This window comes from Canis lupus, chromosome 32 (genome assembly GCF_048164855.1).
Source record: "Canis lupus baileyi chromosome 32, mCanLup2.hap1, whole genome shotgun sequence".
Classification (NCBI taxonomy): Eukaryota; Metazoa; Chordata; class Mammalia; order Carnivora; family Canidae; genus Canis; species Canis lupus.
Genome location: NC_132869.1, coordinates 34430499 through 34454961, shown reverse-complemented (window position 1 = coordinate 34454961; position 24463 = coordinate 34430499). Strand labels below are relative to the sequence as shown.

The following is a 24463-nucleotide window of genomic DNA, read 5'->3' as shown; positions in this document are numbered from 1 at the left end:
CTGAGAGTGAAGAGTCCCTCTCGAGTCTGGCGTTGGTGAGCACCGGGTGCTGGGGAGCCAGGCTGGGCGCAGGGCTCAGCCCGCTCATTCGGCCTGCTGCCTAGCCCTCCTGCTGGGAAGCCCTTACAAGGAGCTTTCTAAAGGCCCACGATGATCTCCTCCCTGGCCTACTCAGAAACCAGCCCCCCTCCCACCTCCCACCTGTCACCCCAGCTCCTTGTCCTGACATGGGAGGGCTCCAGCCTCCCTCTCCCGTCCCAGCCCCGTATTACTAACAGCGGATACGCACTGATGATGGACCAGGAACTGTGTGATGTCCTTATTTCTCCCAATTTGAACCTACTCCCCGGGCAGGAACAATCCTATCCCCGTTTTATACCACCTCATGGTAACACCGAGGCACGTTGGGAGGTCTCTGGAGTCACTCTGTAGTGGCAGACGCAGGATTTGAACCCACGCAACCTGGCTCCAGAGCACGAGTGTCTGCAGACTACCTTCCCCTGCCTCCTGGGTGTTCCATGCAATGGACACCCCATGGTTTCTTCCATTCCCACGGCGTCAGCCCTTTGCTCCTGTCCCCTCCGCCACCCTTAGCCTGTCACTTGCCTGTGAGGACCAGGGCCCGAGAACCGGCTCCTTATTCCATCTCACACTCTGCTAACTGCCCGAGTCCGAAGCAGCCCCCACACCGACCCCACACCGACCCCACACCAAGAATAGCCCAGGAAGGCAAGCATCGCCGGTGGGCACCTTCAGGACAGGGCCTCGGTGTGCGGTCCCCGGTGCGTGCAGCAGCTGCCCGTGCCAGAGGCGCAGGAGGCCTGGGTGCGGCGACAGGATCAGCCGGGGTGGGGACAAGACTCCATCGGGAAGTAACTTGGGGAAAGAAAGTAAAATGGTGTATTTCTCAGGGGATGCGGTGGCCACGGTCCCCCGCCCCGTGCCATTCATTCTCTCGTGCTCCCTCCCTCGTCGTTCGCAGGAGTGGGTCTCGGGATCAGTAGACTCTGGCGAGGAGACGCACGTCACTTTCGAGGTAAGGGGATAAAGGACGGCGGCTGCCCTCTTGGTCTCTCTCCTTTGGACCCTTTGCTCTGGGGGAAGCCACATCACGAGTGGTGAGGGACTGAAGCCTCCAGCCCACAGCCCCGTGAGGGAGCGTGGAAGCAGGTCGTGGGGCTGCAGACAAGCCTCAGATGCCTGCAGCCCTGGCCGACAGCTCGACTGCAGCCCACGGAACCCTGAACCCCAGCACCCCGCGAGCCCTCCTGCATTCTTGAACACAGAAACTGAGAGATAAGAAATGTCAGTTTCAAGCTGCTCCGTTTTAGGAGGATTTATTACGCAGCGACAGATAATACACACGACTTCTCAGAGCATTTAATATGCTAATGTAAATCTCCAAGAAAGAAGATATACAATGTGACATTCCCCTTAGTTATCTGGCCAAGGCAGCCTTTCTTTCTTTTTTTTTTTTTTTTTTTTTTTTTTGAGTTTTCTCAAGAGAGAAAACTGCTTTAATATGGCTCTGGTCCTACCATTAAATGTGACTTCTAACCCTGATCTGTTATGAGCTAGTCATTTGCTCTTCTAGAATCTCAACTCTCTTCCCTTTTATAGAGTAGAAAGAAACAACCTGCCTTTGCGTGAATCCTAAATACAACCCCCATGGCCTAGTTCTGAGCTCTTTGGTGAGGGGTGGGAGAGTGGCTTGTCTAGGTCCCAAAGGAGCTTCACCTGGGACTCGGGTGGGTTTTTTGAAGGTGGCAGGTGGGCTCAAGGACCTGTCTTTCTTTCTCAGGCCATTTCCCCAGAGTGGTGAGAGTTAATGTCTTCTGGCTTGTGCACAGTTCAGAGATGGGAGGCATGGACCTGAGCCTCCTCCATCAAACTGGCAGAGCTTACTACCCAGGATGGGACTACCCAGGATGGGTTAGCTCCCCCCACCCCCCGGCCCCCTGCCCCAATCCTGAGGACACAGTGGGGCCATGGCAGGAGGGTGCATCAGAACCTTCTCTGACCTTGACAGTAAACACATGCGCTTCCTTCCTTCTCAATCTATCACTTCTACTCTTTACCTGGTAAAAGACTGAAATCAAGTTTCAGGATGCTGGATCCATAGGCCAGAAACCCACTGAAGCCCTGCATGCCCCCTCTTTGTTAAAAAAGAAGACATTAAAAAAAAAAAAAAAGCTATAATGCGAATACTTTATTATCAACGAGTGACTGGTATTAGTTTTTTGTTTGTTTTTTGTTTGTTTGTTTTTTTTTTTGTCTGGGCATGAGATTTCAAAAACCATACACCAAACCCAGGCTCTTCCACCTAGCTCTGCTGTATCATTTCCTTTAAAAAAAACAAAAAAAAACAAAAACAAAAACACACACACACACACAACGAAACAAAAACAAGACCAAAACAACAAATAATAATAATAATAATAAAGCAGAGGAGGAAGGAGGAGAGGAGAGAAAATATATTTGTATTGAAAGAATGATAAGCCAAAGTGCGTCTTTCTTTTGTCCATATACACACATTGCACCATACATAAATAATTACATTGTAAAAATGACTCCATAATTACAAGTATAATATATATTTCCATATAATATATAAAACTTTATATTAAATCTAGGTAGATGATATTTGGGGGAGGGGAGGGGAGGGGGGTCTCGTCCGTGGAGGGAAGGGGGGCTGTGTCTCTGGGCAGGGGAGGGGGGGGGCAGGCCGCTGCCTCGGTGGCCGCCACTATCTGTGGTTGTTGAGGAGGACCTCGAGCCAGCAGGGGCAGGAGGTGATGAACTGCCGCGAGTAGCAGGGCCCCCAGCCCTTGGCGAAGCTGATGCGCACGCTGTTGGGGTCGTAGGGGCCGTCGGCGGCGTCGGGCTCAGGCCCCTGCTGCAGCAGCCCCGAGCGCTCGAAGTCGAACACCTTGATGGAGTAGCCGGGGGGCACCTTGCGCACCACGAGGGCGCGGCCGCCACCGGGTGCATCGAGCGTCGGGGAGTTGACGAAGATGGGGTGCTCGCCCCGGTTGTAGGCCCACACGCCGTCGGGCTCCTTGCTGAGCAGGATGCCGAAGCCGATCTTGCTGCGCGTGCGGCGCACCGACTCGCTGCGCGGCTCCAGGTTGAGCTGGCCCAAGCAGAAGCCGCTGCCCTGAGGTAGGTCGTAGAAGATGCTCACGGCCTGGTCGTACACCGCGTAGAGGCGGCCCACGCGGGTCCGGTGCTCCCAGTAGGCCACGCTGCACCAGTGGCTCGGCTTGGTGGCATCCGGAGACATGCTGGCGTCTGCGGGGCAAGCACAGGGCACGGGGTGCGGGGTGGGGTTAGTGGGGGGCAGTGGGGTGCAGGTGCACGGGGGGAGAGGTGAGGAGCAGGAGGTGGCAGGGTGGGCTGCAAGGGGGGGGACGAGGGGCGGAGTGGGGGCTGTTTCCAGCATCGGGTGTGCAGAACAGCCCTGTCCCCACGTGAGCGAAGGAGGAACCGAAGGCCGTGTGTGAGCTCACAGGGAGGGCGAGTCACCCACTGTGTGCTCGCTGCCCCGGGTACACAAACACAAACCACACCCGGCTCCTGCCTGGAGAATTTTCCAAGCTCAAGCCAGCAGGGGCGGGACAACACCCCCCCGCCTTGTCACCCCTCTGCCCCACACACCCAAAGGAGGGGCCGAACACCGTGCACCCACAAGGTTGCAGGTGTTGCACACTGCACTTCTGACTCTACACCTGACCTCACTGGGTGTTCAATCACTCCACGACGAAGCCACCTTCTCCTCGGTTTACAGAGGAGGATCTGGGACTTGGCAGGCGGCAGCAGCCTGTCAAAGGCCACCCAGCTAGTGAGTGGCACCGCCAGGATCTGAAGCCCACCAGGCCGAGCCTCAACCTGAACAGAGAGGGGCTGAGCTGTTAGAAGGGGCATAAATCACCACTCCCAGGGCACGCGGGCATGGGAAGGCGCAGTGGGGTGGGGCAGATGGCCCCCAGAATCCCCCTTCCAGCCCAGACTGTTCCCAGCCTTGGCGCTGAGCGTGATGCCTTGTTTCTCAGTGACCCCCGCGGCCCACCCTTCAAGGCGGCTCTCCTGGCATGAAGTGCACATTTTCACCCAGACTGCGGCCCCTTCTGTGAGACACGGAGGCTGAGGGGCTCTGAGCCTTAAAGCAGATTGCCCCGCAGGGCTCCAGAGATGGCCAGTTCTCTCCAAGGTGTGTGCTGCTCCTCTCTGGACAGCCAAGGGGTGGCCTAGATGGCTGCGATCCCTTTCCCCTCCAGCTGGAGGCATTTCTACACGTCTGGATAATTTTCCGACCCCAGACCTAAGACCGGATAGAGGCCAGGGCCTGAGCCCCGTCCTTGCTGCTCTCATGTGTGGCCAGCTTCTCAGATTCTGAAGCCTTTGAACATCTGGTCTTTCCTTTGAGCCCACAGCTCTGAGAGGCAGGTGGGCACCCCTGACCGCTCGGAGTGAGGCGGCACGTTCCCACACAGCCCCTGCATGGGGCTTACGCGCATGGGGAGTTCTCCTGAGAATGTGATGGGAGCACAGCGAGGCACTTGAGGGCATGTCTGCCCCAAGAGAAACGGACCGAAGTCCAACCAAACCCGGGTTGAAAACACTGCTAACAACTTCATTCAGGAGCCTGGGCGAGGTCAACTCCGTCTGCCTGTCGCCCAGCCCCGCCTAGAAGCCCCAGGGCAGCAGGGTGACAGGGCCCCTCAGATCCTCCTATGCGCTGGGAGGCCCGCCCAGCCACCTAGCAGGAAACCGGCTTCCCCAAGGGCCTCCTGTAGGCCGCCAACTCCACTGAGGCCTTGGACTGGGCACAGCCCCAAAGGGCGTGCCCCTCACCCTCTGCCTGGTTGCTGAGGTCCCAGACACAGGTCCCTAGGCCACCCCCTGGGAATGTATTAATTTGCCTCAGAGTCTCCTGCAGGCTCCTCCTGGTTCTAGCCAGTGGGGAGAGAAGAGACTCTGATCCTTGCCCCTTGGCCAGCAGGTAGAGCAACAGGTCTAGCCTGTGGGGGGTGACCGAGCTGCAGGCACTAGGCCAGGCCCAGCAGGTGGGCAGCCAGGGCACTCCAGGCCACCGCCCCTCTCTCCAGGCATCCATCCGGTACAGGTCTGAGAGTTTCTTTTCTTTTCTTTCTTTTTTTTAAAATCTATTTATTCATGAGACACACACGCAGAGAGAGAGGCCGAGACACAGGCAGAGGGAGAAGCAGGCTCCCTGCAGGGAGCCCGATGCGGGACCCAATCCCGGGACCCCAGGACCACGACCTGGGCCGAAGGCAGGCGTCAAACCGCTGAGCCACCCAGGGATCCCTGGTCTGGGAGTTTCTAAGTGCCAGGAAAGCGGTGCTGTCCCAGCCTGGCCGTGAAACCCCAGCGCCAGCCTTCTCGCGAGCGGTGACGCGGTGACGATTCCTCTAGTGCACGAGACACGGAGAGGTAGGGAGGCAAACATCTGGGCCTGGAGAACGCTGGGGGATAGGAGAGGCAACGTGCATCGCCGAAAGCCTCCATCAGCCAGGCGCCTTCTTCCCAGCAGCCTTGGTTCATTTCTATCATCACCCCATTTTACAGGTGAGGAAACTGAGGCGCAGGGAGGGGCCGTGAGCTGGTCGAGGGTCCAGACGAGCGAGCACCAGAGCCAGCATCGGTGCCAGGCCACACTCCAGAGCGGGGCTCTTGCCCACGCTCCAGGCAGTCTCCCCCCTGAAGCCCCCCCTCCCCGCAGTCTTCCTGTGTGTAACGAGGCTGCTCTCACGGTCTGAGTCCTAGGGGTGCCCACCCACAGCCAGTGAGTCACTCCCCCACCCCACGCTGAAAGGCCTTCGCTCCCGACGGCTCAGCAGCCTCACTGAGTGAGACTTACTGCTTTCCCCACTTTACAGATAAGGCTCAGAGGGCCACCCAGTCGTAAAGTGGCAGCTCTGCCCCAGGGTGGAGCCCCTCCATAGTAAAAGGCAAAGAAGCACTTTGGCAGTCAGAATTGGGGCGGGGGTGGGGAGGAGGGAAGGAGGGAGGTTGAGAGTAATGGAACTCAGGGCAGGTGCGGGGGGGTGGGAGGGGGACACTCCCTGTCCCCCACCCCTTAGCTCCTCCCACCCCAGCCAGGCCAAATGCCCCTCATCATCTACCCCCACCCCAGCCCTGCCCCAGTACTCCTCACAGGACCGGATCCTGTGCTTAGGAGATGAACCCCACAGAGCTACCCAAGGACCCAGCCTGCCCCAAGTGTCTGGCTCAGGGACACTGGCTGGGCCAGGCCTCACCTCCTACAGCCTCTCTGGTTAAGCAGACTGGGTAACACTTCATCACGCCTGGGCTCCTGGCCAAGGCTTGCAAATTCCGGGAGATGGACTGCTGCCTCTGAGAAGCCCTCCCTGATCCCTCCCTCCCATGCACCAACAGCCTTCAGTATGGTCACTTCCGAGGCCTGGGCAGGTGTCTATGCTGCCAGTCAGTGCCCCTGGCTGGTCTAGACTTTCCAGTAGGAAAGGGTGGGCCTCAGTCCTCTCTACCTCTGTCCCAAGACTGCATGTATCACTAGGGTGCTTTTAGAACATGCTAAAAGGGAAGGAGGGAGGAAATAAAAATTCATCCTAAGAGTCAGCCCACTGCCCTCACCTCTAGCTCCCATTGGATTGGGGCCGGTGGTCGCAGGCCCCAAGGGATGGTGGACAAGGTCTGAGGTCTCCCGAGAGCAAGCCAGCAAATAAGCACATCACCATGGTCAGGACCTCCCGGTCCCCATCCAGCTTTTGGGGTCTTGGGGCTCCAGAGCTTGGGGGACCCAGTGACATCATCTTATCCAGGGAACCCCAACACTCTGGCCTTTCTCAAACCAATACATTAACGGAGAGATTGTGAATGTACAGGGTTACTACTGTTTTATTTTGTCACATGTAGAGTTATTACAAACCCCAAGACCATCCACTACCACTAGCACAAAAGAAAGTGTAATTTGATACTAATAAAATAGATAGGGCCTATATCAGAAATGTCAAAGTTAACCAAGTGGATTACAAGAAATTTTCTTCTTTCCTTGTGAATCAGGGAAAACGTACTCCTGAGACTGGCCTGTGGGAACCACTAATTGAATCCAATGTCCTCACGCCACACAGATGGCACCCCAGGGGTACAGGGCGACTCACCTGAGCACACACAGCAGCAGAGGGCAGAACTGGGGCCAGAACTTGAGAACCTAGAATTCTAATCTAATGCTCATCACATGAGCCGAAGGGTTTCAGAGTGAGACGGACCTCAGGCTCTCACCACTAGCCGGATGTATGGCCATGAACGAGCCACAGAGTGTCCCTAAGCCTCAGTCTCCCACAGGTAAGATGGATTTATTCATAATCCAGCGCCTCATTTATACAGATCATCTTTGGATTTTCGGGAAACTCCAGCAGGAGATCAATGGGGCGCAGAAAGACGTAGCTGTCCATTTACTGGCCCCAGTGCTGGCCCTAACCCTTCAAAGGCCAGGGCTCCTGAGGGGTGTCGGGGGTCACAACCCAGGGTCACCACCAGGGGAGGTTACAACAGGATAGCGGATGGCAGTTCCCCACCTCCACCCCCACCTTCACGAACTGTAACCCACGGTACTGGTACTGTCTAGAACTAAGTCGACTGTCTAGAACTAAGTCGAGTGCCGCTGTGGCTCTGTTTACACACTTTCACACACACACACGTGCACACATACACACACGTGTGGATTCGGGTCTCATGCAGTGTGGCTGCCACAATCCGACATGCTCTCTGCGAGTGAGAAAGCAGGGCCCCCAAACCTTTGCCCTCCCCGCGGTGGCAAAGCCCCACTCCTCCTCCAGGCTGCCACTCAGGGTGCAAGGGGACAGTCTTTTGCAGAAGATCTTTTTCTCCTCGTGGCTCCAAGGCTGTGGTCCCGCCATCAACCTAATTAGGCACCAGCTCCTTAATTGCAAATAAATACCAGGGAGTCAGACCCGAGTGAACAACATCAAAGATGACCGCGCTCTGACCGAAACTCCTGCTCACTACCCCCTGCTCGGGGCCTGGCCTAGTTCCCAGCCAGGCTCTGGGTCCCGGCTGGGAGGGCTCTGGGGGGTGGGGGTGGAGGGGAGGCTCGGTCTGGTGCTGTGTCTGGGGCAGACCTAGCAGAGTGGCCCCGGGCAGGGGGTCAGGAGTCCTGCGGTCAGGGGTCCGCCTCTGGGCCTGGTGCCAGTTCATCTTCCTTCGTGCCCGGCCTCAGGCTTCCCATCTGAACAATGAGCTCGAGATTGCTGTGATTCCGGGAAATGTTCACAGCAGCTCTCCGGCAGTCACCCAAACTCGGCAGAGAGCTCTCAGATGTCCATCAACGGGAGGATGGATATTATGGACAGAATATTAGTGAACCCCTGAAATTCAGATACTGAAATCGTAACCCCCCAGTGTGCCTTTGAAGGCAGGGCCTTTGGGGGGGGGGTCCTTAGGTCACAGGGGGGTAGAACTCTCACTAATGGGATCAGCACCTTCATCAGAGGACACAGAGAATACAGCTGTCTAGGAACTGGGAGCAGGGCCCTCACTAAACTCCCAAACTGCCAGCACTTTGATCTCAGGAACCCCCCCCCCCCCCCCCCCCCCCCGCCCAGCCCCAGGAACCATAAGAAAGAAATATGTGTTGTGTAAGCCACCTGGGCTATGACACTTTTGTTCTAGCAGTCCAGGCACACGAAAGAGAATGGAAACGCAAAAATAAGGTACATCCATACAACGGAACACCACTCACCTATAAAAACGAGAGAATTAGTGAAACACGCAGCACTGCGGATGGATCTCAAAGATATTGCGCCAAGTGAAAGAAGCCAGACACAGAAGATAGGCTGTTTGTTTCTATTTATGTAACATTCTTGAGTAGACAAAACTAACCTACAGGGATAGAAATCAGACCAGGAATTACCTCCAGGGAGCAGAGGTGACTGGGGAGGGACGTGTGGGAACGTCCTGGGATGATGTACCTGGATTGGTACAATGGGAACTCGGGGGTATATGCGTGGTCAAAACTCACCACCTGTACCCCGAGGAGCTGGGCATTTCGCTGCAGGTATGATGCCTTGAAGGACTCAAAAGGCAGAGAGAGGGAATGTGCTGCCAGGCCAGCTCCCCGTGGCTGTCCTGGAGTGGCCTCAGCGGGGCTCTGTGGTGGCCCAGGGGACAGCCCCTGCGCTTCCAGACCAGGCAGGGGTGGCCCGGCCTCCCGGTGGTACCCACATTCCTGCCACCAGAGGGTGGTGGACGCCTGCGGTGGGCAAGAGGACAACAGGCCCTCTCCCCTAGGCTGGAGCCAGCCCGTCGGGTGGTTGGCATGCCTTCCTCTTGGCCTCTCTGCCCAGTGAGTGTGCTGTGAGCCCAACGTGTAATTGGGGGCGGGGGGTACTAGGGCAACAAGGGGCCCACTGCAGCCTGGGGGAGGCGGGGAGAGCTGAAATCCCAAGAAGAGCCTTTAGCTTCTTCGAATCAGCAGTTTTCTATCAAAACAAAGGGCAGGAACGTTCCTGTGTGCTCCCCCGTGGGCCGCACGCTCCAAAAGCCTGAGCACACGCAGTGCAGCTTGTCTTCCTCGTGATCCCCCCCTTTCCATTTGGCCAAAGGGCCTCGGACCTGGCCATCCTGTGAAGGGAACCAGAGATGTGCCCAGATTCAAGTCTCTGGCTCTAAGAGAGGTGGACATGAGGGCTCGGAGCGTTTGCAGGCTGGGCCCCGAGTCCTCCTGGTCCCCAGGGGCCTGGCCGGGCCGCCCATACTCCTCCGTGTTTAAACTTTGTTGCTGCTTCACACGCTCAGGGCCACAGCAGCCTCCCTGCCTCTCCAGAGGCTGGATGGAAAAGGCCGACCTCAAATAAACACAGAGCAACGCTGGACAGACCCAGACCCCACTGAGGGCCAGGAAGGGAGACTCAGAGGCCCAGAGAGGTGAAGTGACTTGCCCAGGGTCACCCAGTAAGTTGGTGGCGGAAGCCGGAGAGGAGCCCAGCGGCTGGCTCTTCCAACCCCCTTTTCCTGGGCCGCACCGGGGCCTCCTGCCCTCCTGGAAAGCTCCTTTCTTCTGTCCCATGTCATGCCTGTGGCTTCAAGTTCCCGTCCAACCGGCAGCTTTTTCATCTGCGGCTCCCAGGCCTGGGAGTAATTATGTGGCCCTGCATCTGGTTAACCTAACACCCCTTTAAAAGCCCTGTTTGCCCATTAGATAAGTAGTTTTTGTAATCAAACTTAAGGGGGGAAAAGGAGTTTCCACTTAACCTTCCTTTGTCATTTTAAGCTGCAGAAATGGCTTGGGTTTTGCAGCAAGTCCAGAGATGCAGCATTAATTAGAGGCTCTTTTTTTTTTTTCCTTTGTTAAGGGAGGGGGAGACTGGTCCTTTATCCACTGGGCTCTGGCAGTAGAAGCCGGGAAGGAATGTGCACGGGGCCATGTTAATGGTCAACAGCTTAGAACGAGCCTCTCTGCTGAACTCTTTCCAAAAGCAGGGCTCAGCTGACAGGAGTTTCCTCTTATTCGCTCCCACTCGCCCCTCCCCACCCCCCACCTCAGCTCCAGCACCTTTGGCTCCTAGAGGAAGCCAGGCTTCCAAGAGGAAGTTCCTAATCGGTCATTACATCACGGGCGGTCTGGCCACCGCTGCCGCCTGCACGGAGTCCACCTCAGGGGCTCTTTCAGCTGCTGGTCCCTGGGGCCGGGGACTGTGCTTGCCACCACCCTGCAGACAGTAGGCCGGCCAGCTGCTCTGCTCCGGGGTTTTTACCCCCAAGACAGGGACACGATGGGAGTACCAAGGGGGGATGACAGCAGGGGAGGAGGGAAGCCAGGAAACACAGCCGGGGTGGCCAAAAGTGACGATTTTGCAGATGCAAAAACGGAGGCCAGGAGAGGTAAAGTGCCGTGCCAAGGCACAGTGGAAATACGCCTTCCGGCTGGGACCCCTCAGGTCTCCGGCACAGGGCTGGATTTAAGAGCACAGGCTTCCTGCCTGTGAATCTCAGCTCTGTCACTCACCCGCTGGGAAATGTGGGGCACGCGACTTTACCACCCTGATCCTCAGTTTCCTAATCTGAAAAATGGGGATGCAATCATTGCTCACTTCGTGGGGCTGTCGGGATTCATGTCAAGGGCATCCAATAATGCCTGGTTCAACATGAGCCCTCCGTAAACAACAGCTGTCCTTACTCTTACCAATATTGTTAACCACCGTACAATCTTATCTCTATTATGTGTTATTTGTATATATTATTTAACTGACTGAGTCAGCTCCGTAGTTCATAAAGGTATTCACATTAGGTAATAATATCTACAAAGATAAGACTTGCCAATGGAGTTGAGAATCAAGGGGGAATAACAGTAGTAGGGATAATAATAATAAAAGACACCAGCCAGTAATACTAATAATCCTAATATATACCAGCCATCACTTAATGAACCTCTACCTAGTGGCCGCAGAATATGAAGCACTTTAAACGCACTATTTCCGCATCCTGGCAAGTCACTTTCCACTCCCACCACTCCTCCCAGTCATTCGTTCCCATCTCAAGATGAAGGAAGCCAGGCCCGAACTTCAGCCCTCAGCTAGGAAGTTGCAAAGCTGGGATCTGAGCTCGACTACCTGGGCTCGGAGACGGTGGACTCTGCGTTACTCCTGTGGTTGCAACCTAGGACAGCAGGGTAATGTGACAGGGACTGCACGGGAACAACCTAGCCAGGGCCGCTAGGAGCTGGCGGGGAGGGCTCTATAAAGACTGGATATTAAAAGGGGTCCCTGGGGGCGCCTGAGTGGCTCAGTAGGTTCAGTGTCTTTGACTCAGGTCAAGATCTCGGGTCCCTGGGATCGAGCCCCCCATCGGGCTCCCTGCTCCTCCCCCTCTCCCATACTTATGCCTCCCCCCACCCCCGCCACCTCAAATAAATACATAAAATCTTTTAAAAAGACAGTCTTTAGATGCGGCAGTGCAGGGGGCCACCACCCCATCGTGTGCTGCCCACCTTACCATAACCAGGAGGGCAGTGGGGTTCTCATAGGGCATACCTTGTAACAGTTACCAGTGGCCCCCCGCGTAGTCCTACAAACACATATACCTTCTTAGTTTTTAAGTATAGTTTCTGCCACACACTCCCACCACTCCACAACCCAGTGAGCATCTTCTCGAGGCTATAGTGCAGAATGGTGGCCTTGGGAAAGGGCTACTAACCCAGGCTGAGCCCCTGGGGGTGCGGGGAGGGGCCGGGCACTTCATCCATTCTCTCCTTGGAAACTCCCAAGTCCAAGAGGTGGAATCACTCCCCCTTCTCAGAGGACAGAGCCCGGGATGGAGGGGCCACACGGCAATGCAGTGTGGGGATCCTGGCTGGCCAGCCTGACACTCTCTGCTGAGCCCTTCCTGTTGCCTCATGTGCTCCCTCTGCTCTCCGGGGTGCTCCCCAGAGCCTTTGCCCTGGATGGGCATGGGACGAGGGGTGCAAGGATAGTCGGTGGCCACAGGCCATAACTGGCCTTCTCTAGGGAAAGGCCTTTCTTCCAGCCTTGGCGCCCTGACCCTGGCCTGCCCGGCCCCATGTCTCTGGCGGAACAAAGTGGCAGCCCGGGCTGAGGTGGGTAAGGTTTCCATTCCTTTATCTCGGGCAGTATTCAAACAAGTCCTGAAAAGTGAACTCCTCGTGCACTCCTGGTGGAAAACAAGTTCCCACCCGGCGCCCTAACACACAGGCCTACTCTGCGTCCCCGCCCCCACTTTCCTGGGACCTGCTGCTCCAGGGGAGGCAGGGAGACCCAGCAGAGGAGCCACGCCGGGCCTGCTACCATCAGCATCCATCTCTTTCTCCCACCTGCCCAGAGATTGTTCCAGTCTCCCTGCACTAAGGGAGCTACGGCTTTTCTCCCTGGCTCTCAGTGCTCTGTGGTCCAAGCTCCCTTCAGACAACACCCTGCAGGCAGCTGCAGCCTCAGAGGGCCACCGAGGCTGCCATCAGCCCCGGGGACCAGAGGACACCGGTGTACCTGCCTGGACCAGCCTGGCCCTCCTCAAGGAAACCCAGCCAGCTGAGCCGAGACAGAAGACCCTGAGGAAGCAGGGCCTGGGACAGAGTCCAGGTGGGTGAATCCAGGTTCCCTGTGCCCTGCGAGGGAAGGTCGGAGAAGTGTCTGGAAGGGAGAGACAGCGATAAGCAGCTTATAAAATCAGCCCACACTTTTAGAGAAGGAACCAGTTTCTGCAACAAAAGCTGCTGAACTTTGCTCCCATTCCAAGTCCTCTTTTGTCTTATCACAAAGTCAGACTCTGAATCTGTTTGTTTGTTTTCTTAGCCAGAGACCTACTGGGGTGGGAAAGCCTTGCTTTTCATATTGCCCCTGGAAAGATTCTAAAATAACACTATTGGGGCAAGATAATAAAGCTGGGCACCTCGGTCCCCAGCAGAGAGGTGGTGGTTATGAGAAGGGGCCCCCAAATCCTCCCTGCCTGCAGGTGGGCAGGGTTGATGGCCTGAATTCCCAAATTCACACGCAAACCAAGCCCCTCCCCACTCTTCAGGGTTCTAGGTCTTTTCATCTTCAGGCCTTAGGTGCCAACATTCACTGATTCAACTCAACCTTGACTCCCCCGTTGAATCCGAGACCACAGAGCACAAAATCGGCCCTGTGGGGGTTCAGACGGGTGTGTGTGTGTGGGGGGGGGGGTGTGTGTGTGTGTGCAGCAGACAGCCTGGGCATGCAGCAGAGGGGCAGGGGTGCGGTATGCGGCAGATGGCAGGTGCTTTAGGGAAGCCCCTCTCTGGGCACATTCCTATCCTGCAGGCTCCCAGAACTGGGAGAATTTGGGGCACCTCTACTTTTATTTCCCAAATACAATTGGCGTTTTTGCTGGCAAACCTCCTGCCCCCACACTTCTACTCGGACCCAATGTAAAGCCAGAAAAACAAAGTACCTCAAAATCGCCCTCAATCAGCCCATCTCAGCTCGCAGGTGCAGGAACCCAATGCTGGTACAGACACAGCCCATAACCAGGTAAGGTCCCCACAGCTTGGGCCCCTCAAATCCCTGGCCCCGCCATCTCCCGCCATTGGGGTCCCTCAGCTCCCTGTGCCTTAACTCCCTACTCTGGGACTACTCTGTCCATCCTACTCTCGCTCAATCTGGCAGGCTCCTGAGACCACGGGCGGTGGAGAGGTGAACTGGTGCAAATCCAAACAGCTCTGTTACTGTGGGCAGGTGCCTACATCTCTGAGTGCCAGGACCAGCTACAAAATTCTTGGGCTCAATACAAAAATGAAAATGCAGGGCTCCTTGTTCAAAAATTATTCAAGGGGCACCTGAGTGGCTCAGTCGGTTGAGCCTTCGCCTCTTGATCTCAGCTCAGGTCTTGATCTCAGGGATGGGAGTTCAACCCCCAGCGTGGAGCCTCCTTAAAAAAATTATCCAGAATTTCAGCAGTGAAGGTAGTGCATTAAACTGAGCAGAGGCCCCTTCTGAGTGCAGGTCCCGAGCGGGGCACACGCTGCATGCCAGGAAGGTGTCTCTGCTGAGTACTAGCTTCCTCTTGCAGAGTACCTCACTCAAAGCGAGTCAGTGAAGGTCCTAACAACAGTTTCCTCCCCTCCTCCCCAACATTGGTCAGACTCCTGCTCAAACATCAAGACCCCTATGTCATCTCCTTTGAAAAGCCTTCCTCAAGTCCCTGGGTGTGACCACGTCCTATTTGATGCTGTCATCAGGAGGGCATGCGTCTCCACCCCATTTGTCCCGTGCAGGCTGGCCTGGGATTACGCTGCCCTCGGCTCTGCCTCTCTCCCCCTGGGCCCGACACCATGAGCCTGACAGAGTGCCCTCAATGATGGGGTACTGGGTGGATTTTTACATCCAAGAGCTGGGAGGGTGGCTGGGAAATATATGGGTCTCCCCTGGGTTTGAAAAAAGGTTGAAAGGGGGCAACCCTGATGTTCAGAGGCAGGACACCGAGGCAGGGAGGGAGAGGCATCCTTCCTATTTGCTGATCCTCATGAACCAGCCTGGTTGATGGAATCCCAGATGAGCTCGCTCTGTGCAAGGCTGGTTTCAGGGCTCCCCCTCCCCCAAAACGCCTACAGCCTACAGTCATCCGTCTGGCAATGGGGGTGGACTTAACTTCTCTGGCTTGCTAAGTCTATGCGGGTGAAGGGAACAGAGGGCATGGCTCTGAATGGAAGAGCCAAAGAACAGGGTGGGAGGCTTGTCTCCTTATTTGCATAGCTCTCAAAAATAAGCCTCATCTAATACTGGCCTGTTGTTATTTACCAACGACAGTGTCACGTGACCTCTGCACGTCAAACACACCTGCCTTGATTTACACTAAAGCAGCAGGTTAGGATAAGCACCCCCAAATTAAAGTACCAGAGGCAGGGGCATTCAATTCAAAAATAATCCTCGCATTAAATCCTTTTCTTTAAAATATCCTTTTGTGACATAAAAGTACATAAACCACACCTCTTCGGTGAATACAGAGTCCTGCCCGCTGGGTTCTCTTAAAATGAGGGCTGCCTGGATCATTCTTGTATATTTCTAGAACAAACAGGAGGGCTTTGTAATAAGCAAAAAACTAATATTGACTGGAGAGATCATTAAGCCACAATTAAATACTAATAGTTGCCGTGAAGAATGCAGTAACATGAGATTTAAATGTTCCCTGCAAAAATGTTGCAAAATGACCCACGGGCTTGGCAGAAGCTCACCTTGCGACCAGGTCTCTGGTTTGTGGCTGTGCTACTGTGCGGCTTGAAGCAGCTGAAGCTGCCCAGTGCGTCCCTACCCAAGCTCCAAGCTGCCTATAAAGAGCTGGCTTGTTTGATCTGGGGCTGGAGGTGCAGGGGAGGGAGGGAGCCAGTCTGTCTGTCCATCCCGTCAGGCTAGCACGTGGACACGGTCCCACAGACCTGGCCCCACGTTTCAACCCAAGTCTGACACTCGTTTCCACAATAGCAGGAGGCCAAGCTTGGTTCCTGCAGCCCCTACAACCCAGGCCAAGAAAGTGGCTCTATCCCCCAATCAGTGGGATACTGTTTTGTTTTGTTTTTTTTTAACTATGGAGGGTTTTCCAATTCTCCAAGCCCATTCATAAGTGACCCCGCTTTATGTTACGGCATCTAAAGCTCAGAGGGGTGGGCTGACTGCCCCACTGCCCAGGGTTAACCAGGAAGCGGGATCAGGGCTTGTCCATGTCTTCTGAGGCTGGAGGCGCTCCTCTACTGTCACTGCCTCCCGCCAGGCACCCTGGGAAGGTGAGCCATCCCCTCAGTAACAGCTTCTATTTCTCAAAGTAATCCTTCAACCTGTGTCTGAATACACACGGGCTCACACTATAGGAATCAGGTCAACGCATCAATGATACGAGAGCGATGTGCTTCACCTGGTCTCCCAAGTGGCTAACTTCAGCTAAGCGGGGCATATGGCTTATTTGCCACGATCCACTTCTTAATCCTTGATTTCTTCCAGAAAAGACAAGAAGCCCAGAAGACATCCGGGCTGAACCCAACTGATGGCAATGCCCAAGTGCCTTCTAGCACTACCTCCCCCTGTTGGGGGGCTGTTTGCAGCTGAGGAGACCTGAGTGCTGGTGAGAGAGACGAGTGTCTTTCCTGAATCACGGGCAGGCACGAAGGGAGTCTTGGGGAAGGAGGCTGAATAATCGGGTCTACCCTAACTAGCAGCACATGCCTGGCACGCATGGGCCCAGCGAACCCTAACAGGGATTTGCTAAGTAATGACCCTTTCGGTTGCTGCAGGTACCCTCTGCCCTTGCTGGGTTGTCACTGACACCTCATCTCGAGTCATGCTATGGGAATCCAGCTGCTAGGGAGCAGCTACTGTCTACGTGCTGCAACCTCATTTAACCCTGATGACAATCCCAGGTATAATCTCCCCGAGGAGCAAACGGAGGCCCAGGGAGGTGACACGGCCATTTAGTGTGGATTGGAACCCAGGACAGCCAGACTCCTCCTCCACACCCACCATCCTTCCGTTCCTCCTCAAAGAGCATGTCCCGGTGGGCACTCAACTAGCCCAGCCCGAGCCCCGCCAGGCGGCCGGTGCAGTCCTTCTCCCTGCCGTCTCCCACGGGTGTGCCTCGCGCCTCCTCCGCCGAGGCTGGCGCCGGCCACACTGCCCCCCACCCTTTCCTCCTCCCTTCCAGTGGGCACGAATGGCCCTGCAGGCCGCCAGCGTCTGCATTCCTGGAGCACATGCCCAAGTTGGGCCCACTAAGGAGGATCCCAAGTAATTCAGCCCATAAATCACGGCCATTGTGAATTTCCCTTTTAGCCACAGGCAAAGTCAAACTTTTCCTTCCCCCACTGTAGTTAACCACTCTTTGTTCACTGTATCTCTCGCAGCTCCGCCTGGCTGGGGGCCAGCTCTCAATTATTAATTAATCTGGGAGGCGCAGGTTGCATTCCTGGCCACCTAACCACTTCCTCCTCAGTCAGTTGGAGCTCCCGGGCCAGGCCCTTAGTCGCATCAAGCCTCGCACAACATCCCAGCCCTGTCTTGTGGCCATCGCTGCAAGAAAGGGCGCTTAAAACCAGTTAAAAATACCAGCGCGAACCCCAAATGCCCAGAAGTCTCCTTCTTTTCCAGATCCACCCCAAGCTGGGTGCCACCATCACCATAACACCCTGACACGCCTCGGTTTCCTATCTGCGCAATGGGGAGATGTTCCCCCAGACATGCAAGGTTGCTGTGTGTGTGTGCACGTGTGCACACGTGCAGGAAGAAGGTAACTGGTGAACCCACCCCTGAGAATTCTCACTGGCCAGAAAAGGAGACCCCAAGACTTGAAGCTGAGAGGCCATGAGAGGCTAGGAAGGTGCTGCCTCTAATTGCACCTGCTGCCTCGCTGTCCTCACTGGAGGAAGGAGAAGAGCAGGCAGCTGGGTGACTGAAGGCAGGAGACGCTACAGTTGAGCTCAGGTTTGTTAAAGTCATTCAGGCACCTGCAGACACTGTGCGGAAGAGTATGGAAGTATGGGCCTCTCTTCATCTGGGTCAAGTCTTTGGGAGGCCTTTGCATGGCAACGCCCCAAGAAATCTGGGCATCAGCAGAACAAGATGACCATCCTTGGTGTGAAGTTGGGCCCCACCCCCATGACAGTGAGATCCAGGTGTGAAATCAGAGCACGGGTCTTCTACGACCAGTGCCACACCCTTGGACCAAGAAGGACCTTTAATTCCTAATGAGAAGTAGTGCTACCAGGCTGATGCCAGTGCTGGCTGGCGGGCTGAATGTCGACAGTGAGCCATGAAGACCAGTGAAGGACCAAAATGGTAGAGGAAACACATCAGATCATAAAAAAAAGGATGAACAGTTGTTGTTGCTGGAAAGTGCCATCAAGTATCCCTAAGTCATCTTCCTCCTTTTCTCCTTCCTCTACTGGCCCCATACACACCCCCACGATATGCCAACCTCACCAACAAGTATCCCTTGGTCATCTTCCTCCTTTTCTTCTTCCTCCACTGGCACACTGTTTTTGATCTGATAAAGACAGACAATCTGTCCCTGGAGTCTTCACATAACGTTGACACTCTAAGGAGGAAGGAACACTTTTTGCTTCCCTTACCCTCAGCGCTGAGGCTCTTGGATAAAGCACGCATGCTGCCAAGATAAATGATTGTGCACATACAATAAAGTACCATTAATTAGGACTCCTAAATCCAGAGTTTGTAATAATTCCGAAAGCAGCTGGGTTGAAGTTAAAAAAAAAAAAAAGTTTTGATAAACAAATGCAAAATATAAATAAGGTTCGGGAGAACTGTTTATCCTACGAGGGCTGTATAAACAACTGGCATACCGATTACAAATCGCTCTTATCTGTTCACTCAAGCACATCTCTAAATGACCTCCAACGGGAAACATTATCCGGTTAGCATCACAGTCTGTGGTATTTGAAAATCACAAAACTTGGTTTCTTAGAGAGCAGCCTTTGCAATCACCCCCCCCCCCAATCCAATCTGCCTGCATCGGTGAGGAGTCCCCAAGTTGCCACTATTCCCTCTCCACGTATCTGGGAGAGGAAGCCACTTGGAAGGCTGGACCCCCAGCACCCCGGGGTCCCTCAGAGGCTGCCCAGGAAGGCGTGGAGCCCTCAGCTCCAGCACGCCACCCTGCCACCTAGTTATCTCCGCACCCAGCTTAAAGAAGCAATGTTTCCTAGGGCGTTGGGCCCTGGCGCCCCAGGGCCCCAGCCAACCAGGGCAACTGCACATGAGCGCGGGAGGGGAGGGCCTCACCCCGTGCGGAAACCCCTCGGGCGGCCACTGCAGTAGATGAACCAAGGCCAGTCCTGGCCTCCTTGGTGGCTGACACATCAGCCAGGCTCCCCTGCTCTCAACTGGGGAGGCGGCTGCATTTTCAACGAATACTGTTTCCTGGGGAGCAGGCAAGGTGAGGGGCCCGCAGATAGGCCCAGGAGTACGGGGTGGCAGGAAGAGGCCCCGGGGGAGGCTGGGAAGCCGTCAAGCTGCGAGGGCGTGTTGGTCCTGGCCCGCGAGGGACAGACTGCAAGGCCCCAGAGAGACGGGCAGGGGGCCAAGCTGGAAATACCGAGGGCCGCTCCAGCTCCAGCAGGCGGCCCTGCCAAGTCGGGGAGGCGGCACTGACCGGGGAATGGCAGGTTCCGGCCGGGCGGGTCCCCAAGGCCACCGAGTCAGGAGCAACCGCCTGCGTCTCCGGGCACGTGGGGACCAGAGCCGTGCCAGGGAGACCCAGAGCCGCCAGTCTCCCTGGGGTGCCTCTGTCCTGGCGCTACCCCGCGGCCAGCCAGCCTCAGCCCGCCCCCCCAAGGAACGCAGAGCCCCTGAAGTGGCACTGACCTTGGCAGGGAGTCAGGCCTGGCCTCCAGGCCAGAAGATTCTTCTTCTCCCTCCACCTTCTGTCTCCTAGCTCTGGAGGGGCTCCGCAGAGCCCCCTGGGATTGCCGCCCACGTGAGGCCTACTGCTCCTGGCCTTGTGAGCATTTCAGATGTCTTCTGCATCATCAAGACCCTGAGAGCATCCGCTGGGCGATGGAGCCAGCCTCGGAGGGGCTCCCGAGGCTAGCAGGGGCCTCTTGGCTGCGTCCCCTGGGGTGGACTCATCTTGTGGGGCAGGGAAGCCGGGCGTACTGGTGGGTGCTTTTTCTCTGCTGCGCCAACTCCTCTGCCCCTCCCTCTGGGGCTTCAGAAATTGTTATCAGTCAAACCAACAAAAACACTGAGGCAGGGGCTTGCACACGCATGCATCCTGCCGCCAGATGGACATTTGGCCACAGACCCCGTGGGCTCTGTAATGGACCCACAGACGGAGGACCTTCGTCCGGACGTTTGGAATCTGAGCACGACTTGGTTCAACCCTTGCCCTCCTCTTGGTTGTTACGGTAAAACCAGCAGATGGACCCACTTACTTACAAAGACCCACCAAGAACCACATCCCAGTGGGTCATTCCGGCCAGTCTGAGCCTCTCTACCTTCTCAAAGCGCCCCCTCCTGACCGCTCCCACCCAGCCACGAGAGCTGCCCCAAACATGTGGAGCTCCACCCTGAAACCCTGAAAGCAAATTCCCTGAGGGGAAAGAGTGGGTCGGATGTTTTCAGGAACCACTCATTGTGGGTTTGGGGTCCCGCCAACAGAAGTACCACAGAGACGCGAGGAGAGCCGTTTGCTGAGCAGGCTGGCTCCTCCCCCGTGCTCCCTAAGCGCCTACTGTGTGCAAGGGGGCCGCGACACAAGGCTCCCTGGGAGGACCGGGTCCTAACAGGGTGAGGGAGGTGCTGGAGGCTGAAGTGAGGACGAGATGACGGAGATGTCAAAGGAAATCAGAGAGACTCTTGTTTTTGTAAACATCATTCTTTCTGGTCAGTTCCAAGTTATTTAGTGGGTTCTACACACATATTTCTTCCCTCAAACCAAAATAGCCCTCCCTAAGACTTCCAGTCGGAGAGGAGTAAAAGAAACAGCATAAACATTCTTTGCAGCTGGCCTATAGGAGGTGAGCGCCAGCCTGGGCCTGTAGCTAACTGCAAGCCCGTGCAAGGCCCCACCCACCGTGAGTTCTGAGGGCTGTGTCCCTGGTCCCAATTCAGAGGGGACCTTGTCACCTGGGGAAGCCATCCACCAGTCGAATGGGTCCTGTGAATGTCCGGGAGTTGAGGGTAAAGGGGGCACGCCACTCTTGGATTGGTGGAAACTCTGAAAATTATAGAGGGCCATGGAACATACCATCTAACAGCACCATCATGCTTATTTTCAAAGCGAAACTTGGAGGACGTTAGGGGAAATCAGGATTCTTGGGGACTTGCTAAATGTCAGGGCTATAGACCCATTCGGCCCAACGCCCTTCCTTTACAGAAGAAGAAACTGAGGCTCTGAGAGCAGAAATCATTTGCCAGAGGTCAGGCAGCAGGGCCAGGCCGCAGAGCTAGGAAAAGCCTTTCTCTGAGGAAAGCCTCGGTCCTCGATACCACTGAGCTCAAGGAACAAATAATCCTGATGAGTCCAGCCAACACGAATTATTTTTGCAAAAGGGTCTGTTTGTTTGTTCTTGTGGGTAACAAGGAGAGAGTCCTTCCTTGCTTCGCAGTCGGAGCAACCCCCGCCTCTGCCTGAGAAGTGACCCGCCCCGGCTGGCCGGCACCACCACAGACTCTCAGGCAAAGGATGTGCGTTGCAAAAATGGGGCAAAGTTTCCTATTCTGAAGATAACATTGTAAGACACAGGAAGTCTGCGAGCAGAGCCTGCGTTTCCAGAAAGGTCTCTGCACACCCATTCGCAACCACTTCCATTGTACAGGGTTGCTGGAGATTTGAGGCTGGGGGATGGGGAAGGAGGTGTGGGGACAGTCCTGGGAAGGGGCAGCAGCCACTGGCCAGGTAAGGGTCCAGAGAGGGCTTTCTAGTTGCCCAGGTTCACTGGGCCTCCCCGCAACGCAGACCCCAATCGGAGGCCTGGCTTCCTATCTTGAAAACTAAAAGGGTTAAGACAGCCTGTGTTTCTCCTGCTTTGGGCCCTTGTGTCCAGATTCCCAGGCCCCGCCCCTGGAGATTCTGATTCATGGGTCCTGGGTGGAGCCCGGGAACCTATGTTTTTTTGCAAGATTTAAGAGGCCCCTTTTCTGGCTGATATGTCATGGTCCCAAGAGTGGAGGGTTCACCAGCCTGGCATGTAGTGAGAGAGCTGGCTTCCTCGAGGGAGGAATGACAGGGACAGGAAGGAGACCGAACCAAACGGGACTTCCTAGCATCAGACGGACGTGGCGGTCCCAGCGCCAGGCCGGGAGACCGGCAGGGAAGGCGACACTCTGGAGCCACCGCGGATGGCCCTGACTCTGTGTCTGGGTGTGTGTGAGGACAGAGCCTCGGGTCAGTCAGTGTGCACCTCCACGTGAGACTGGGAATCAAGGACCTCGGTTCAAATCCCAAAAAATGGCCTCAGCCCCTCTGGGCCTCGGGTTCCCCATCTGCAAAATGGGATCAAGAGCACCCACAACAAAGAGGTTTAGCGCTGCCTTCGACCCAGGGAGTGATCCTGGAGTCCTGGGATCGAGTCCCACATCAGGCTCCCTGCATGGAGCCTGCTTCTCCCTCTGCCTGTGTCTCTGCCTGTGTGTGTGTGTGTGTGTGTGTGTGTGTGTGTCATGAATAAATAAATAAAATCTTTAAAAAGAAAAAAAAAGAGCACCCACAACAAAGAATTGTCAGATGGAGACTTCTGTGCTAATAGCTGACATGTCCTACAAGCTCATCATGTGCCAGGCACACCTAGTTCCCATAACAACCCTAGGAGGTGATGGTATTTAGTGCCCCATTTCGCAGACAAGGGGGACCCTGAGGCCTCTTGGCCAATCCAAGGTGGTGCCCAGAATCACAAACATTCAGTCTGGCCTCTCTCTCCGCTCCAGCAGGAGTGCAGCAGGCAGCGAGGCTCTCCACAGATGCTGCCTTCCTCCCACGGGACTGCCCAGAACCTACACTATGCACAAAACTGTCCTCCCGGGGGATCAGGAGACCAGCTGCACCTCTGCCCTAAGAACTCCAAGTCCAGGGAAGAGAGCATGAGGCTACCGAAGGGCATTAGAATGCTCATTTATGAATGAGGGGCACGAGGCAAAGAAGGCTGGACCCCCAAATCCATCTAGGGGTGGACAGCCAAGCGTGGGGGAGGGGAAAGGAAGGGAAGGGGAAAGAAAGCAGTGCTCCAGGGTGAGGAATGGCCTGGGCCAAGGTGCTCCGGCAGGAGAAGACAAGGCAAAACAGTCTCCTGTGGCCAGACAACACAACACAGTAGGGCTCATGGAGAAAAAAGCATACAGACGTTGGCAAGGGCCAGACCATACAAGATCTCAAATATCCAACTGGTGTTGAGCACTTGTGTCGTGGTGCAGGCATAAGGAGCCACGCAAAGGTGGGCACGGAGGGTCAGGGACCTGACTGTTCCCCGCTGTTTCGTGGGTGCACACCCCACCCCCCCCAAAGACCACTGGCTCATTAAGGGTAGGAACGGTGGCCACACCTGGGAGTGACAAATACAAGGCGGCAGGTGGATTTTCTAAGTGGGAATCTAGGACTGCACAAAGCACGCAGTGCTGAAGCTCTGGAGCTTTTTCTTCTGATCTTTGTCAAGCCCGTTTAAGATAAGACAGACCGCTCTAGTTTAAAAAATCCAAGGGTTGAGCAAAGACCTGGTATAGTACGGTGAGACAAGGGTCTGAAAATACATATATATCAACAAGTTTACAGTGTCGTTCACGATTCTCTGTGTCTGTCCACTGGATCTGTCAAGTTCTGAAAGCCCTGTGTGATAAAGTCTTATTCTTCTGAGGGTTTGTCAAATTCTTTTTCTGATTTCTGTCGATCTTTGATTTAGATATTTCAAAGCTACGCTGTTAGGTGTATAAAGGTGCTTCGTTATTATTTTTTTTTTTTAAGATTTTATTTATTTATGAGAGACACAGAGAGAGGCAGAGACACAGGCAGAGGGAGAAGCAGGCTCCATGCAGGGAGCCTGATGTGGGACTCGATCCCTGGACTCCAGGATCATGCCCTGGGCCAAAGGCAGATGCTCAATCTCTGAGCCACCCAGGGACCCCTGGACCTTCTTATATAATTTTGTTTAGGTGTGTCTCTTCTGGAAATCCAGCATATACTTGAGAGCTTCTATTACATCTATTGTCGCTAGTGTCTAAACTTGCCTTACGTTTGTTACCTGCTTTTTGTTTGTTGTTTGGTTTTTTTAATCTACCATGTTTTGTCGTTTAGAGTAGTTAACTCCCAGGAAGAAAGTGGGATTTGGGGGTGGGGGGGTGCAGAAAGGAAGACTTCTGCTTTATCAGTGTATTTTGAATTTTATATAAAGAGAATGTAAGTCCATTACTTGCGCGATGACACACGATTTTATATTTAACGACAGAAAGGAGCTTTAAAGGACCAAGAGTCATGAACA

General features: G+C 55.1%; 1 protein-coding gene across 1 annotated transcript in view; it reads right to left on the bottom strand.

Moving 5' to 3' along the window:
* Window positions 1-2194: 2194 nt before the first annotated feature.
* The window catches only part of SMAD6 (SMAD family member 6), a 75468-nt gene continuing 53199 nt past the window's right edge, over window positions 2195-24463 (bottom strand). Inside the window, exon 4 of the mRNA XM_072809301.1 lies at window positions 2195-3291. Within this exon, the coding sequence (XP_072665402.1) occupies window positions 2747-3291 (545 nt within the window). The 3' untranslated portion in view covers window positions 2195-2746. The remainder of the gene's footprint in view (window positions 3292-24463) is intronic.